Raw genomic sequence first — 19,331 nt, forward strand, 5'->3', positions numbered from 1 at the left:
TCTCTCTCTCTCTCTCTCTCTCTCTGCTCTTTTCCTTTTAATTCTAACTCTCTTATTCTCTTGGTCCCTTTCTACCTCATCTAAGGCGGGTTGATTTGATACGTTAATGTTCGGAGCCTAAAAACTGGAGCCGGTATTTTCGAGAAGTCCAAAAATCAGAGACTCTATTGACACTGGAAAATTCTTAAAAAGATTCTTTTTTACAATTTCATATCGACGTGGTAGAGAGGGGTTATTTTAGACGTTAAGGGTGGGAGCCAACAAATTTTAATAGATATTTTTGAGGAGCCCAAAAATCAGAGACTCCAGTGACTATAGAAAATTCTCAAAAAGATTATTTTTTACAACTTTATATCTAAGTGGTAGAGAGGGGTTGATTTTCGACGTTAAGGGTTGGATCCAGCAATCAGAAAGGGTATTTTTGAGGAACCCAAAAATCAAAGACACCATTCATATTGGAAAATTCTCAAAAAGATTATTTATTGACAATGGAGTCTCTTAATTTTTTGGTTTCTCAAGAATACCCTTTCCGATTTCTGGCTCCAACCCTTTACGTCTAAATTAACCCTCCCTGCCACGTAGGCATGAAATTGTGAAAAAATAATCTTCTTGAGAATTTTCCCATGTCAATGAAGTTTCTGATTCTTGGACTCCTCGAAAATACCGACTCCAATTTTTTAACTTCAACCCTCAATGTCTAAAATCAACCCCTCTCTACCACGTAGGTATAAAATTGCAAAAAAGAATCTTTTTGAGAATTTTCCAGTGTCAGTGGAGTCTGATTTTTGGGCATCTCGAAAATACAAAATTAATTTTTTGGCCTTGAACCTTAACATCTAAAATCAACCCCTCTCTACCACGTAGATATGAAATTGTAAAAAAATAATCCTTCTAAGAAATTTCCCGTGTCAATGGAGTATCTGATTCTTGGGCTTCTCGAAAATACCGAGTTCAATTTTTTGGCTCCAACCCTTAACGTCTAAAATCAACCCCTCTCCACCACGTAGATATGAAATTGTAAAAAGATAATCTTCTTGAGAATTTTTCAGTGTCAATGAAGTCTCTGATTTTTGGGCTCTTGAAAAATAAGCTTTTCGATTTTTTGCTCCAACCCTTAACGTCTAAACTCAACCACTCTCAACCACGTAGATATGAAATTGTCAAAAAATAATCTTTTTGGGAATTTTCCCGTGGCAATGGAGTATCTGATTCTTGGGCTCCTCGAAAATACCGACTCCAATTTTTGGGCTCCAATCCTTAACGTTTAAAATCAACCACTCTCTACCTCGTATATATGAAATTGTAAAAAAATAATCTTGTTGGGAGTTTCTCACTATCAGTGGAGTCTCTAATTTTTGGGCTTTTCAAAATTGCCCATTTTGAGGTTCAAAATTTTATTAGTGGGTTGGTGTTTTTGAACATAGTGGTGTTTTTTATGATATTTTAGTTGGTGCATTGGAGAGCCCAAAATAAGCCCAAAATCTGGTGCGTTTTGTCTTTTGCAAATTTTATTTTTCGCAAGGGAGTGGCTTTTTAAATTATGGGATAGGCTTTGGATTTTTGCGTGCATTCGGAAGCCCAAAATGAGCCCAAAATTTGGTGCTTTTTTGTTTTTTCCGAATTTGAGTTTTTAAGTAGGCGGTATTTGTTTTTAGTAGGGGTGACCTTTAGAAATTGGTTGTTGTTGCGTTCAAGATCCCAAAAAAGCTCTAAATTATGATAAAAAGAAATTTGGGAATTTCGTTTATAGAGGTGCTAGCTTGATATACCTCATTGTCGCGCTGGAAGTTAATTAAAAGCATTAAAAGGTGCATCGAAAAAGGTAAATTATATTTTTTGAATATACACACATAGAATAGAAAATGATATACATTGTATATAAGAGTTAATTTTGCAAAAGCATTGTTAATGCTTTTGTAATTGTATTTCGAGCATTGTATATGGCATTGGAGACTAATGAGAGAGCAGAAAAATCAGGAGGACAAAAGTCCCAACAGTTAATGTATACAATTTTTTACTTTAGTCTTCAGTTTTGTATTCGGATATAAATACGGAGGTTGTTTTTGTAATGATTTGGGGTGAACATAATAATAATTTTCAATAATTCATTATTTTTTCTCCTTATTTATGCTTTAGAAGAATCGTGTTTGTGGTTTACAAGTGCCTTTCATCTTGATTTTTTCATTTTTACATTCTCATCAAATGAGTAGGTATCCGTTTTGTGTAAAATTTCACTTTGTCGGTTTTTAGAGAATCTTCACCCCGTGTCCTCCTTTATCTTTCTAAAATCGATTACTTTGCGCCATTTCTTTTTGCCAGACGCGTCTTCCTTTTTTGGGACCACCCAAATCGGCAAATTAAAGGGTGAATTTGAATCTCGTATGACGCCTTTTTCTTTCAAGTCCTGCATTTGTGTTTTTATTTCTTCTTTGTGACATTGGGGAGGACGATAAGCTTTAAGATTTTCTATCTTTCCGGTTTTCAAAATTATTTCATGTTCTACTAAATCGGTACATGGAAAAGGGTCTCCTTCAAGGTTAAAAATGTCAATGTATCCTGCTACCATTTTCCATAAATAAGGACGTTCTTTTTCTTCTATGTGGTCCAATCTCGTTTTGTTTAATAGATCTTGTATCTGCTTTTTTCCTTCTGAACTAGTGACACTGACTCTACTTTTTTCTTTAATTTGATCTACTTTATCATACTTCAAACAGCTTGGTATTTTTAAGGGGGTTTTTTCATAATTATATAAGGGTACAACTAATTCTTGATTCTCAATGCCGTCCGGGATTGAGTCGTGATTTTCTATATAGAAATCTTGATCCTTTTCTACCACTTTGATCCGAGTAATCTGTGCTGTTTTTCCCGAAACAAATGTTCCGTCTTCGTAAAGGGGTAATTTTTTGTTATCAAGATAAAGGAAATCTTTAGTTATCTGATATTTATTAAATGCATTAAAGAATTGTCGGCCAATAATACCTTCTTCTGGTAAGGGGAAATCATCATCAATAATGTGAAATAAATGCAACTTCTCTAAGTATGGTATTCTCACTGCTTGATAAGAATAATGAATATCTGTCCCCATGGCAAAACGTTTTCTCATCTCAAATGGTATTCTTTGTATGGGTACTTCAGAATGTTTAATGAGATTGATAGAGGCTCCGGAATCTACTAGTAATCTTTAGGTGCGTCTATCCGAATGCTTTCCATGTATAGATTGCAATCGTCCGCTGATTGCAGAAACTCTGCAGATTCTTCGTAGCGTTTGATTTCGTCCTGTTCCTGTGGTGTCACTACGTAACATTCTAATGGGTCTTGTAGATCTTCCATCTCTTGTATATTTCTGATTTCTGGCGGTCTTCTCTGAGATGTTCCATTTCGAAAACCCTGCTGTTTTGATTTTGCATAACATTGTCGCTCCAAATGGTCCGGTTTCTTACAGAAGTTACAAGTCATTTGCATCATATGTTGTGAAGGTAGTCCGTGGTTCAGACTATAGGAGGGTTGAATTCGCATTTTTGGCTGTTGATTTCGGGCCGTAGGTACCGGCATGTTCCTCATGGGTAGTCTGAGAACACTTTGTTGTACTGGTCGAGGTGGTATTAAAACTTTCGTTCGCGAACGTTCTCTGCACCACACTTCTGCTTCCAAGTCTTCCTGTAAAGCTTGGTTCAAACTTTTGGGTTTCAAGGGCGCACTTGATGGCTAATGTCATCGTGTAGGTTCATAACGTATCTCTTTGTGGCAGATTTTTCCTTCATTTGAAGAGCTAATTTCCGCTCTATTCCGAACGAAAATTCTGATTGAATTGTATAAATCAATTCATTATACGTGCTTATAAATTTTTGATTATAAAACTGTACTGAATCGTGATTTTGCCTCATTGTTTCAAGCTTACTACGACACGTTTCCAGAGTAGTTGTAGTCGCTGAATTTGTTTTTAAAGCGCTGTAAAGATCGTCGCAGCTATTTATAGGGTAGTGCCGGAATGCTCTTTTAGCACTTCCAATTATTTTCTCTGTTAAAATGTGGTCTAATAGTAAACTAGGTTGGGAACATCTTAGCTTCGCACGTTTCACGATATTAATGAAATCATGTACGCCAACATCATCTTGGCTGTTTAAAATCTCGACCGTGCGGATTATTTCTTTAGCTTGGGAAAGCGGTTCAATGTTTTCCATTCGGTGCATCGCTGGTAGCGATGGGTTGTTTCTTGGAAAAATGCGATGAGCTGGTGCTGGCGGCCGGTAATCATACTGAGTGAAGGAATTTGGGACCTGAACACATTGGTGGTCAATGACCTGCGACGAGGAACTTGAGGGCTGTTCACCTATTCGGCTAGATCTCACAGATTCACGTGCGGGTGCTGGCTGCTGGCTGCTGGCTGCTACACTGAATGACAGGATTTGGGAACGGAATGTATGGGCTCTACATTTTGAAACTGATCACCACACTGTGCGAAGGAATTTGGGGGAACGCCCGGCAAGATGGGTCTCTCGTTAGTGTTAGACCACTGGGGGACGGGATGTATGGGCCGAACACTTATAAACTGATCACTACACTGTGCGAAAGAATTTGGGAGAGCTCCAGGCGAGATGGGTCTCTCTGGGCCACCCGCTGTTTGCGTGTGATCGTGCGTTTCCTCGTTTGGCGACAGTGCCTTTTCAGACGACTAGGAGTACTGTGGCGGCGATGCTTCCTTTTCAGAGGACTTGGAATGCTGTGAATGATCGTTCGATTCATCCTCTGTGACTAAGGCATTGTTAAACTGAGCGAGGTTTCTGATTTCGCCTGCCCGCTTCAGGTTTTCCTCGTTCAAATTCATCAGGCAAGTTTTAAACCTGCCCTGTTTCTCATCTATTATTTGAAGTTTATTCAGGATCAATGTTAGAACATCATGTTCTTGTTTTGACGAATCTTCCGTAGCCATAGTGGGAGCGGTCGTACTGCGCTCAGATATGGAACTATCCGAATCTGTGGAAGTGTCTGTAAGTGTGCGATAGTGTGTACTTAAATTTTCCCTATAGGCATGCAAAGCAAGCTTTAAACCTGATTGCGAGTGTCGGATGTAAGTATCGCGAACGCGTAACAATATGAAGTATAACGTCTGAGCACAAATTTTCTAGCTTTTTTTCCTAAATCATTTATTTTTCAAAAATTAATTCTACGCTTACGGGGTCGTACTATGCCAACAGTACACCGACGCCAGAAAAATTTCTATTTGATTTTCTAAAAATTCGCTTACTTTCTCTTTGTTGAAACTCTGCTTCCTGGTCTTCGGGCTGCACCGCAGTAACAGTCCGGAGTCTTGGATTTATCCCTCGATAATAATCACCGTAGAGATTTCGTTCCACTGCAAATTCTGCTTCCCGGTTGTCGGGCTACACCGTAGTATCAGTCCGGAAGTCCTCGATTTTAACCACCGTAGTGATTTCCGTTTTCCAGATTGTCTTCCAAAGATAGGGTCTTTTGATCTCTTAATTGCTCCGTAGAGACGAGAATCGTGTACTTCTATCCTGGCAGGATCGCCAATTTTGTAACGGGTCAGAAGAATCACTTTTAAATACTCTTTATTGTGCCTGACCTATATTGCAGGACTTCTTTATTATAACAGACCTTTGCCGGTCAAGGGTACAAAATGGACTGACTACCCCGTACAAGGGGAACAGTGCCAACGGGTCCCTCCTTCTAGGACTCGACGAGTGGGGAGAATGGAAGATCCTTTGACATTCTTGTTACACATAGATGAAGCCAGAAAATCCTTGGACTTTGAGTATAAAATTGGGTATGCTTATACTTTCCTGGTTATGTAAATTCCATGGCTAGTGCTGACATCAATCTTCAGAGCAGTTTAGTTGATCCATTGCCCCAAAAATGACGTAAATCACGCCGGGGTCACCAATTGTAGGTTTATTAGTCCATTGAAATAATCGACTTTGGCCTACATCCGCTCGTCGCATAGTTAGATGCCAGATTAGCTCGATGGTTCCACTCCGCTGAGTGGAGCAGTGGGGGTACTACGACCCTACAAAAAACTTGGTAGCCTGCCCTCCAAATAAGACTCATTGATTACAACATGGGACAGTGTAGATCCAACACAGCAGAATCTGAAACACTCGCATCAACGAATTCTAAAGGAAGAGACTCGACTTTGAACCACCGATGATATGACAAATGCCCTTGCTCCCATGGCCCTAAAAATTACGAAACCGACAATAAGTGCCACGAATTAAGAACCACGTGTCGAAGAAAGGCACCAGCGGTCGCCAGAAAAAAAAAGGATTTCTCCTGCTTTCTGACACTTGTTTTCCAATAAGAACAACAAAATGGCTATAAATATCGCGTTTTTTACAACAACAAAAAAGACTATCACATCCTTTCGAGTGATTGAAAATAATTACAGAGCCTAGCCGGTACAGTTTGCAGTTTGAATCGATTTAATATCTTTGTTAGAACTGAAGATAATGTAGTTGTACATTTTTGTACTTTAAAGCAACAATTTCTACTACTTCTCAAATTTCTCAACTGCAATTGGTTCACAACAGTGTTCCTCATACTTATGAATTTTTTAAAAAATTTTCTATTGCCCCGCGTATAAGAAATAATGCTCTAAACTTGACTGTTCTTAAATGTAACCGAAAATTCTTACTTTTATTACATTTTTCAGCCTGCAAAGCACAACATGTTTTTACATAAACGTCCTCAAGCTCATTTACGTAGAACACTTTCAACTTACAAATGACTATTTTTTATTGCGCTAGCATTTTTTTGGCTGCGTTAAATGAGTCAAAGAACCTTATGTTAAAATTTCTTAACTGTGCAAAATATTTTCTTAACGTTATTTTGTATCTATTGTTGCTCGCCAGAAAAATGCGAGAATTCGATTTTATTTTTTAAAATTCTCATGGCCACAAAAGTTACTTAGCCTGCATTAAACCAACAAGGAATTTTGTTCATCATAGTACAAATTCAACAAAAAATTGGCAAAAAATATAAGTATGGTTTTTTTGAGAAAGTAGTCTTTTAGTATTTTTAGAAAACCCACCGCCATTTTGTTAATTTCTAACATTTCTTTGTAACTATCTTGTTGATCTATGTACGTATATTGATGAAATTTTTGGAAATTCTTGTAAATAAATACTGGAAAATCAAGCTCGAATATTTGTAGGTTACTCTTTTTGTTTGAATGCATAAAACCATTGAAAAAATAGAAAAATGAAAATACTCTTTCTTTTTTCAATTACTCTTACCAAAAGTACTGTATCTTGGAGAATAATCCCGCGTGATCAAAGCTAATAAAATAAGATAAAGGATGCGGCAAAAAATTATAACATTGATTTGAATGGAACTTCGAATTAATAATAAAGACGACTAATTTAGTGAAATATTTGCGTTACACTTAAGGCATGTAAAATTATTTTATTTTTTTTAGATATTCCAGCTAATGAAATTCTCGAACTGTTTGGTCGTATGTTCTTTGAGTTTTGTCAAGATTCGGGATACGACAAGATACTACAAGTGTTAGGAGCTACACCTAGAGATTTCTTACAGGTAAGCTTCATAACAGTTTTAATGACGTTAAAATTATTAAATACGAAATATTTAAAAATTAAAATAAAATATCCAAATATAAAATTTGAACAAAATACCCCTGTATGTATTTAGTAAAGAAAATAAAGTTTAAAAATAGGAGCAAGAAATGACCCTCTAAATTCTCTGCATTTTTTTTTCTTTCGTTTATTTATGTATTTTTTTAAACACGATCAAAAGGCATTTACCTAATATATACAAATGTTTCGTAGTGTTGAAGTAGCCTTATTTTTCATTCCTCTGTTTTAACATTTGTTAAGCATGAATATTAACAGTTTAAAGCTTATTGTCCTTTGATGATTAGATTTTTGATTTTATTCAATTTTCATGAATTTCGTAGTTAAAATTTAACGTTGAATATTGAAGGGTCGTTTAAATTTTCATCGATTTTCAATTTAATTTCTTACATTTTAGTTATAGTTATTCCCGTCCTAGTATATTGTGTAACAGATTTTCTTTAATAACCGATAATTTAGTCAAATTCGATCAAAAACGCCAGTAATTCTTTTGTCTATAAGCTTTTACTTTTTCTTACCATTTTTTAAATTAATCTATAGTGCAATTTTGAAGGTGAAGCGTCTTTTTCCTGTGAAACAGTTTTACAGAAAAAGCTGGGGTTTTTATTAGAACCAATTTTTGTTCCCGAACGAGCTACAAACAACAGGAACCCCTTTTGAAAAAAAGGAACCCAAAATTATAAATAGGTTGTAGAGGAACCTAAAGTATGGACTTACATGGCTTTAATAAAGCCATTTTTGTACCGTTTGTCTTGACTCGTTTCGAAGAATTTTACAAGTTAATGATGGACATTTTAATTTATAACTCAGATTAAATAATATCACACTGGATAAGTTTTAGTGAAAAAACTAAAATGATAGACATTATACATATTAAGGCCATGTGTGCGTGACCTCAGAAATTTTGTGTACACTTTCTTCAAACCCAAGGTACGAAACGTTTGTCTGATCCTAAATTTTTTTAATTATAAAAAAATTTTTTTGAACAACTTTTTTTTTACTTTTTGTAATTGTAAAAATTTAGGATTGGTCAAACGTTTCTTATTGCTTTTCATTTAATTTCCTAAAGTTTTAATCCGAAATCGCATTTCGTGTGAAAATAAGTCGGATTTGAAAAAAATGAGAAAAAATTTTTGAGGTTACGCTCATATGGCCTCGAAAGGATGATAGTTCGCATGAAAGATGACTGCGTCTGCCCCCTCTAGTCGACCAGACTGGCGGGAGAAATGATCAGACCAGACGAAAAACAGATTCTGGTGAATCAAGGAACCAGATTCTAGTATTTAGTTTAAACACTAGTAATTAAGTATGAAATTAATGAATGAATATTATTCTACGTTTCGCAGCATATTTCAAAATTATAACCAAACATGGTTGACAGAAAATTCAGTTTTTAAGCCGTTTTTTCCAAAATTTATTTTGCTATTTAACAGTTGATAGCCCTGTTATGAGTGTTATTATGGTAGTGTTGTTCATTGTTGCACTATGGCGACGTGAGTGTTGTTTTGTGATCAACTCGTATTATGGTTCTCCTCCATTTTCGATCTCCGCCTTTTTTCGATTTTTTGGAATTGAAGTACCTATGTATAAAGTAGATTCAAGTATATTCCATTTTAATTATCATATAATATACAAGTTACTTGAAAATGTAAGCTAAGCAGAAGATTTTAGAATTTTTCCCTCCCTTACGCATGCCTAAACATGCAAGCTTATACAACAAGAGGTTATGTTTCTAATATTTCGGTGTCTCTCGTGAAATGTTGTGACGTCTCCGCACTATATTCTCCCAGAAATTACTGAAATATAGTGTAAAACTATTACAGAAAAATATTTAGTACCATTTCACGTTATTTTTATTTTGTCTGGTATATATCATGACCGAAATGGGCCAGGATCTCTGGTGCCAGAACAGCACGCCTCAGTGGAATCAGCCGGGCGCCAGGCTGCAAACAGATTCTTTTTCTTCTGGCGCCCGGCTGGCGCCAGTCTACAGTTATCTTGCTACTAAAGTAAATCAATTATCAATGTAACAATTTCAATCGACGTATTCAGCGTTGCTTATATGAATTAACAAAAAAAATATAATTATTTAAAAATTTGTCATGATTTTAAATTCCATTTGAAAAATTGTTTACTTTTTCACTTTCCCCCCTTTTAAGCTGAAACTATTTTTACTGTTAGAATTGTTGCTATTTTAAGTCAAAAATGGTTTTTCTTCTCAGTTCTGCTACTTTCGAATAAAAAATTGTCCCCTTTCAGGGTTTTAGACTTTCAAACCGTAAAATTGCTTATTTATGAAATTTTTATTCTTTTAGTTGAAAAATTGTATAATTTGTGCATGTAAGTGCAGAAATATTGTTTGTTTTTAAAATTGCTTCACTATAAAAAAATGTCTTACTTTCTGAATAGTATTACCTTTTAAAGTTAAGAATTTGTAGTTCTTCTATCATTTTCAATTTTATATTCTCATTTGCTTTATAAAAAATGTTCTACAATATTTTGAATTCATGAAAAAAGATTTTAAGTATTAAAAGCATACCTGAAACTCCTTAACTTTGTTAATTTTTTTGAAAAACTTCCAGAGAATTTCTCGCACTATTAGGAAAAAATAGAGGAGTACCATTTTGAATAATTAAACTTTTACTTTTTCAGACAAAAATGTCGATTTTTGTAGAATTTGTACAATTTTATTTAATCAGAGATTTTTTGTTCATTTTATTTACAGAATTTAGATGCACTTCACGATCATCTGGGCACGTTATATCCTGGCATGAGAGCTCCATCCTTCAGATGTACGGAGCGGCCGGAAGATGGGGCACTCATTTTACATTATTATTCAGATCGTCCTGGCCTAGAACATATAGTCATCGGAATTGTTAAAGTTAGTTTTAATAGCAAATTATGCCTAGTAACTGAAGAATAGGATGCCATAAGGGGTTACCATACTTGTTCAAAATTTTACAGGAGACGTGTAAAAAATTTCAAAAAATCGAATTTTTAATTTAAAATAAAAATAAGAAGAGAAATTATTTTCTTTCGCTCTTTGTGCGCCTTTTTCAATTTCGGACTATCATATAAACCCAATTTTCAATTTTAAGAAAAGTGAGAAAGAAGTTTCTATCTAATAAGTTTATAAATTGATGCCAAAAAGGATTGTTAAAAATATGTGATCAGATTTCATGAAACTGAAGGGGTAAGATTTTTTTTCGCTGGAGGGATACGTTTCATCAACTGGGTTTTTGATAAAAAATACATGTTTAAATTTTGAAGAAAACTGAACTCTTACTTTCTGCCAAAAAAATTATTCAGCAGACAAGCAAATTTCTAAAAAAATTTATCCTGGGTCCTTATGGCATGCTTCCTTTTTCTTAAGTGGCAAATTATTTTTTTACTGTGGTGAACAAAATGTAAAATAAATTAGATATTTATTATAGGTTACAATTTGGTTTGAAATTGTCTAACCTTTTATTTCAACAGACAGTAGCAAAGAAACTTCACAACACAGATGTAGATATGCAAATCCTGAAAACAAAAAAAGAATGTGATCATGTGCAGTTTTTGATTACGGATTCTTCCGGTCCAGGAGTCATTCCTAAACCAATGATTGCTGATCTTGGGACTCTGTCAGTCGGTAAGTCACAAAAACTCTTATTCTTATTCTTATAATTCTTTTTTATTTAAGAAGAAACATTTTTGTTATAAAAGGTCTAAAACTTCCACAAATATTATGTTGACAGTAGAGATTGTTATTGCGTTTTTCTTATAATTTTACAAAAATGTTGTATTTTGTTCAATAATAGCTTATTTTTTTGAGTAAAACATTCTAAAAAATAACCTTTAAATATATTCATTTGTTTGATACATTTTTTCATTTTTTCATGCAAAGAAAAAGTTGAAATAATTTAAAGTTCTAGTTGATAGAACTGGCTCTTTGTTCCAATAATTTTTTTTTTCAATTTGAAATAATTTGCTTTATTTTCAAGTTATTTTTGGTTCTATTAAAAAAAAATTGACCCTGAGTCTTTCTAATGTGCTCCATTTCGGTCGTTGATCCATTTCTAAGACATATAAAAGTAAAAATTCAACAGCATGTTTGGTTTTATATATTTATGGTTTGGAAATAAGAAGTGGCAAACTTTTTTTTTTAATATCTAGTTCCATTTTTAAGATTTACAATTTTTTTAAAGTTTTAAAGTTTTGCAATTAAATTCTCTTCCATTTTAATGATGCACAAATTAAAAATCTTAAATCTGGATGGTTTTGAAAATTAAGATATAAATTTTAAATAAAAAATTGAATTGTGTTTAATAAAACATGGTTGTAAATACTTGAAGAAATTACGTAACGTTTGAGTAGGTCCAAAATATTTTGTAACGACTAGTTTCATCGGAGAGGGAAGGGTACAAAATTCGCAACAAATGTGTTACGTAATTTATGGATTGTCCCTTACTGAGTTGTCATTCTTATAATTTTAAATTTCATTTTTTTTAATAATGGTGAGTGTAGTAAGAGTTTTCACTATATTTTTTGACTGGTGAGAACTCACCATGATAAAAGTTAGTTGAAATGAAAGCTGATACGTTGACGATTAAGAAACGGCCCCTTTACCAGCGCCAAATCTGTCAAAGGTGCGATAAACTCGGATTCTTAGCGGTCGATTTATTTCATAAACATATGTTGTTTAGTAATGCAATGAAATCTTTAACGCATTATAGGGGGAAATTAGCACTTTCGGAAAGTGTACTATATTCACCCTTCACCCCATCAAGGATGCCCGGCAAAGGGGCCCGAAGGGCGTGATTGCAGTTAACTAGGTTTACACATTGAGTAGCACGCGCGGCACCTCGCGCCAGGTTTGATGGCGCTAGGGCATGCGGGTACGCTCTCGTACGGAAATGTTTTTATATTGTATTGTGTTCATTATATTGTATACTTTATATTGTGTATATTATTGTACATAATGAAAATAAATTATATAATTAAGTATGTGATATTATAATTGTATGTAGTATAGAATATAATTTATTGTCTTTATTGTATACTTTTACAAGTTTTTACAATATTCTTTGGCTCTCTTAAATTTTCAAATAAAACGAAGCTACATATTTTCTCTCCTAGAATTTTTACCTGAACAGATAATAATTAAATCATTAAATTATTACATATTTCTGTGTCTATATTACAGGTCTTCTTGTCCTTGGGCTGTATTACTCCTCTGTATCACTATTTTCTTCGATATTATAATTATATTAATATTAATATTAATTAGCTGTAAATGAGTGTGCTCGAATTTTTAAGCGTTTGATTCATCTATTAAAACAAAAAAGTTTAAATAGCCTCCGGACTTCCGAAATTATAAAATTTGTTTATGAGAATCATTTGAAATTAAACAATTACGAACTATAGCTTTCTATAATTTGGTTATATCATACATTTTTCAGGACTATGTGGGACTTCGATTTTATAATTTAGAATTGCTATCAATTTTAAAAAGTGTTAACACAAAATTTTTTACTTGTAAGTACTTATCATTTGTCATTGTTTTATTTTAAATGATTCTCATAAATAAATTTTCTAGTTTTGAAAGGCCATTAAAATGTTTTCGGTTCAATAGATAAATTCAACTTCAAACACTTAAAACTCTAGCACAATCATTAACAGATAATTAATATTAATGTTAATATTAATATCTGTTGAGATAATATTATTATAATTATAATATCATATATAGTTAATTATATATTATATTAATTCTATTATAATGTACCCTGATTATACTTCTTTTTTCAAATTTTCATGTCCTAACTCAAAATTTTAATTATATTGTGGAATTCCTTGTCCCAGTTGTGAATTAAAATTTTTTCAAAAAATCTCTGATCCAATTCAGAAATACATACAATTGCTTTGAAAAATTTCCTGTTCCAATTCAAAGTTCAGGGTGAAATTAGGAAATTCAAATTTTTAAATCTGAAAATGATTTATTTGAGGTGAAAATATTTTGAATTTTAAACTTTTAAAACTGAAGCTTGACATATTTTTAATTCAGAAATATTTCATTCAAACGTACAATAATTCACACGTATAAAATATAAACTTTTGACCTCTTTTTAATTTTACAATTTTTGTTATCTGATTATGTTAAAATACGAAATTACCAATTTAAAATTTTTATGACTTTAACATTTTAGAGATTTCTGGTTAAAATATATAAATTACGCTATTATTTTTAAGGTTCAAAATAATTAAACACACGTCGAACATACGTGTAATTTGCATTACATGTAAAGAATTTAAACAAATTACTTTCTGGACTGAAAAGTCAACTATTTGGTAAAGAATGTACTTCGTTTTTTTTTTAATTGAGAATTAAACTGTTTTGTTAGACAGTTCGATTTTCAAGATTGTCAATTCGTAAATAAAACTTTTGAGTTTGGATTTATAAATAAAAATGTAAAAATTAATAAAATAACGCGACTTAAAATAAAAGAATTCAATTTATTATTTAAAAAGTTTTCAATTAAAAAAGAATTGTAATTAATCCATTTTTATTGATCAAAATGATTCAGTCTTTAACATTTAAAAATTTATTTATTTATTCTTCAATTTAAAACATTGAAAATAATAGCTTTGGTTTATATTTTTTAAGTAGAAGTCTTTGCACTATTCCTTTTACAGAAAATTTTACACTGTTTTGTAAAAAAATCATCTTTTTGGCTTCGAAATTCAACAATTTAAAAAAATCCTTATTGACTAAAAAGTCAACTCTTGTGTAAAATTGATATCTTTTTGGATGAGTACAACAGTTTTTAATTAAAAATTCAAACTTTTTTGTTGAAGATTCATCATTTTAGTTGAAAATGTAACTATTTGTTTGAAAGCGAAAGTTTTTTTTTCAATTAATTTTTTCGGGCTTAAAATTCAATTGGTTTGTAGCAAATTTTTCTTTCTGTTCTGAAAATTCATCTGGTTTGGGGGAAATTTCATCTTTTATGTATAAAAACTTAACGGTCTGACGAAAAATCTATTTGTTTTGATTGAGAATAGGGTTGTTTCACGATTTTAGATAAAATCCGTTTTTAATACATAAATTTAATCTGAATCGAAGGTGCGTCATAATTTTTTTTTCTGTTGAAAATGTAACTATTTTGTTGGAAATTTGTTTTTCTTTTTTTTTTAGTTTTAAAATTGAACTATTTTGATAGTAAGTTAATTTCTAACACTTGCTATTGGTAAACTCAAATTTTTATCTATAAATAACAATGCAAAAATATTACTCTGGAACAACTTAAAATATAAATAATTTAACTTTTATTTATAAAAGTTTTCAGTTTAAAAAATTGGTTTAATCGTTCAATTTTTAACGTTAGAAACTGAAATTTGCTTGAAGTATTATCATTTTGAACCTTAAAAATAATAGCGTAATTTATATTTTTTAACCAGATATCTCTAAAATGTTAAAGTCATAAAAATTAAAAATTAGTACGTTCGTATTTTAACATAATTTGATAAAAAAATTGTCAAGCTTCAGTTTTAAAAGTTTTAAATTCAAAAGATTCCCACCTCAAATAAATCATTTTCAGATTTAAAAGTTTGATTTTTCTAATTTCACCCTCAATTTTGAATTGGAATAGGAAATTTTTCAAAGCAGTTGTATATATTTCTGAAATGGATCAGAGATTTTTAGAAAAAATTGTAATTCAGATCTGGGACAAGGAATTCTACAAATAATCAAAATTTTGAGTTTGGACATGAAAATTTGAAAAAGAATTATAATCAGGATACATTATAATAGAATTAATATAATATATGATTAAATATATCTGATATTATAATTATAATAATATTATTTCAACAGATATTAATATTAACATTAATATTAATTAGCTGTAAATAATTGTGCTAGAGTTTTAAGCGTTTGAAGTTGAATTAATCTATTAAACCGAAAAATTTAAAAAGCCTTTCAAAATTAAAATATTTATTTATGAGAATCATTTAAAATAGAACAATTACAAATTATAAGTACTAACGAGCACAAAATTTTGTATTAACACTTTTTAAAATTGCTAGCAATTTCAAATCTTAAAAATCGAAGTCCCACGTAGTCCTGAAAAAAGTATGGTATAACCAAATTCAATGAAACAATAGTTTGTAATTGTTTAATTCCAAATGATTTTCATAAACAAAATATATCATTTCGAAGGTCCGGAGGCTATTTTAACTTTTTTGGTTTAATAGATAATTCAAACGCTTGAAAACTGCAGCAAAATCATTTACAGCTTATTAATATTAATATTAATATAATTATAATATCGAAGAAAATAGTTATATAGAGGAGTTACATAGCCTAAGGACAAGAGGAACTGTAATATAGAAACAGAAATATGTAAAAATTTAATGATTTAAATATTATCTGTTCAGGTAAAAATTCTGAGAAAGAAAATATGTAGCTTCGTTTTATTTGAAAATTTAAGAGAGCAAAAGAATATTGTAAAAACTTCTAAAAGTATACAGTGAAGACAACAAATTCTATTCTATTCTATATATAATTATAATATCCCATACCTAATTACATAATTTATTTTCATTATGTACAATAATATACACAATATAAAGTATATAATATAATGAACACAATATAATATACAACAAAATATTAATCACTGTATTAATATTCTGATATTGCATATATATTTTTAAATTGTGCGAAATATTTAACTATTATTAAATCGCCAATTTCTTTAATTTCTTTTGAATCGGACCAAGATATAAATAAGACTACATATTTTGTACCATTTCACGTTATTTTTATTTTGTCTGGTATATATCATGACCGAAATGGGCCAGGATCTCTGGTGCCAGAACAGCACGCCAAAGTGGAATCAGCCGGGCGCCAGACTGCAAACAGATTCTTTTTTTTTCTGGCGCCCAGCTGGCGCCAGTCTACAATTATCTTGCTACTAGAGTAAATCAATTATCAATGTAACAATTTCAATCGACATATTCAGCGTTGCTTATATGAATTAACAAAAAAATATAATTATTTAAAAATTTGTCATGATTTCAAATTCCATTTGAAAAATTGTTTAACAATGTTTATTGAAACACACCAAGCCAAAATGCACTAATTCTATCTGCAATTCTATACTTGAAATAACGTAACCTCAAAATATGCTTTTGCCCATTTTTTTCCACGTCGTGGAGTCCACGATTTTGGCCATACAGCATATTACGGCATAGCCATATCGTGTTTATATATATGTGAGCTGGAACGTACTGGAGGAACTGACTTGGACCCCCGCTATACATAGCGCAAAAATTCAGTAGAAGTGTAGGTCATTTATTAAAAGCGCCATGCGTTAATTTTCCGCTTTTTATTAGGTATTTATTCATTTAGAATATCGTAAATTGCTTTTATTTTACATTAAGTTAATATTTTTGGCTGAGATACAAACGATATTGTTACCTTGAGCAATGGTTACATTGTGGTTTTTAATTTCTTATTAGAAAAAGAAAGTCCACGACGATAGTCCAGAATTGCCCATTTTTGCAGGTGAATTATTGAACTTCACTCTGACCTGACCATTGCTGCGGTCGTAGAACCACCCATATATTCACCCAATTAACCCATACAGCATGAAACTATAATTGGCCAATGTTGAGAAAAAATATTTACTCGGTTGAATTCAGCAGGAAGATACCAATCTCCAACTACGACATTTTTTTGTGCAAAAAAAGTAAAGAAACGCAACATCTTCATAATAAGAAATAAATAAATTTTTAACCAAGAAGATTTATTTTCTGCCAAAAAGTGTGAATTAAAAAAAGAAATGCATCCATTTTCAACCCAAAATTAGCGTTTACAATTAAAAGTATCAGTCTTCAACCAAAATAGGAATAGATACATTTTTAGTTAAAAACGTTAGCACCCACACGAAAAAATGAATTTCCATCAAAATAGTCCAATTTTATCAATGAACTTAATAAATTTTCGAGTGAAATGATGAATCTGCAACCAACTTAAAGGAATCTTTAACGACAAATATTATAGTTGATACTTGAAACAAAAATGCTGAATTTTCAACAAAATACTTCAATCTTCAATAAGACCAGACAAGAAACATTCCTCAGACAATAACAAAAAAATTAAAACCAAATTGTTGAATTTTCAAGACAGAAAGACGAATTTTAGCAGAAAATTAAATTTTAAACTAAATAGTTAATATTTTTCATAAAAATAGTTGATTTTCTAACTGAATGATTACAATTTGAAATCCAAAAGGCACATTTTCGTCGAAACAGTTCAATCTTCAAGAACAAAGTTTATTTTCAATCAAATACATGAATTGCAACAAAAATTAATGACTTTTAAACTCAAAGGGCAAATTTTCAACAATATAGTTTTATCCAATAATGCAGACGAGCCTCTAAATAAGGCGCCTCTTGGGGGTGTTGGAGAAATTTTTCTCGGAAACGCGCTGCTTTCACTAAATTCCTCCATACCTCGAGACTTTTGCATGCCCTGCCTCTCAATAAAGCACTCTTTCCTGCGTATAATATATGTGGTATAGTGCCTACCATATACATTTGGGTATTCGAAAAATGCATTTTTCTTACTCTAGAGCGCAAGTGACGTCCCAAAATGTTTCCATTTTCATATTAACGTAAGCACATTTTCGATTCTCGAAAAATTGAACCCATACTTCGGTGTTTGAGCGAAGCGTGCCAAGTTTTTCAAGATTAAAGAGGAGTGTTTACGTAAGAAAGCCATAATAATATATTTTTTTAAACCGAACCTTACCAAACCCCTTTCCTACAGTGCCCCAAATATGAAACTACATTCGAAGTAGTACATTTTGACATATTGTTAAATTCCAGCAATTTCTGTCGTCTTTTTTCATAAAAATGAACACAAATGCACAATTTTAATATCTCTCATAACTTTTCAAACAGTTTTTAATTGTTTGAATAAACGTATAGGTTACGTTAATAGCCCTCTCATTCTTGGGAGTAGTAAATTTGGTTAAAAACATTATAAAATTATTTGAACAATTAATGATTGTTTTTATCATTTCTGAGAATTGTTCCAAAGATGTCCACTTTTTTCTCAAGTTGGTATCCTACGATACTTTTTACTGAATAATTACATAATTTAAGTAAATTTCTTGTAATTCTTAACAAATTTCTGTTTTTCAAAATAATTTTTTATTTGCTCAAGCAATTTTTTTAGAAAAATTTCAAAAATATTATAAAGTAGAATACATACTACTATTTTTTCTGACGATTATAGTATATAGAAATAATATACTAGGCAGTCTGATAAGTCCCTGAAAAATGAAACACGGAGACGTTTTTTTGGCCAAAGTCGGTTTTATTTTTCAACATACTCTCCTTTTAGGTCGATACAGTGAGTCCAACGATTTTCTAACTTTTTGATACCGTCCGAAAAGTGCTCGATCGGAAGGTCTCCAAAATACGCCTCAGTTTCAGCTATGAGCTCCTGATTTGAGTAAAAACGCTTACCGGTAAGCCATCTCTGGTCTCTGGCCAGGTCTGGTGAATACGGTGGCTGAGAAACGAATTCGAAGCCGATTTCATGCAATTTTGCTTGTACAACTAAGCATAAATAAACAGGCGCATTGTCGTGATGATAAAGCGGTTTTTTCTTCTTCAAATGCGGTCGTTTTTCGGCGATTTCGATTTTCAATCGGTCCAATAATGATGAAT

General features: G+C 31.9%; 1 protein-coding gene across 1 annotated transcript in view; it reads left to right on the forward strand.

Annotated features, from left to right (window-relative positions):
- LOC117172872 (guanylate cyclase soluble subunit beta-1-like) overlaps positions 1 to 19,331 on the forward strand; it is a 252,512-nt gene that overhangs the window by 170,186 nt on the left and 62,995 nt on the right. Inside the window, exons 3-5 of the mRNA XM_033361142.1 lie at positions 7,433 to 7,551; positions 10,333 to 10,488; positions 11,085 to 11,238. Coding sequence (XP_033217033.1) covers positions 7,433 to 7,551; positions 10,333 to 10,488; positions 11,085 to 11,238 — 429 coding nt within the window. The remainder of the gene's footprint in view (positions 1 to 7,432; positions 7,552 to 10,332; positions 10,489 to 11,084; positions 11,239 to 19,331) is intronic.

Source organism: Belonocnema kinseyi, chromosome 5 (genome assembly GCF_010883055.1).
Source record: "Belonocnema kinseyi isolate 2016_QV_RU_SX_M_011 chromosome 5, B_treatae_v1, whole genome shotgun sequence".
NCBI classification, from domain to species: domain Eukaryota; kingdom Metazoa; phylum Arthropoda; class Insecta; order Hymenoptera; family Cynipidae; genus Belonocnema; species Belonocnema kinseyi.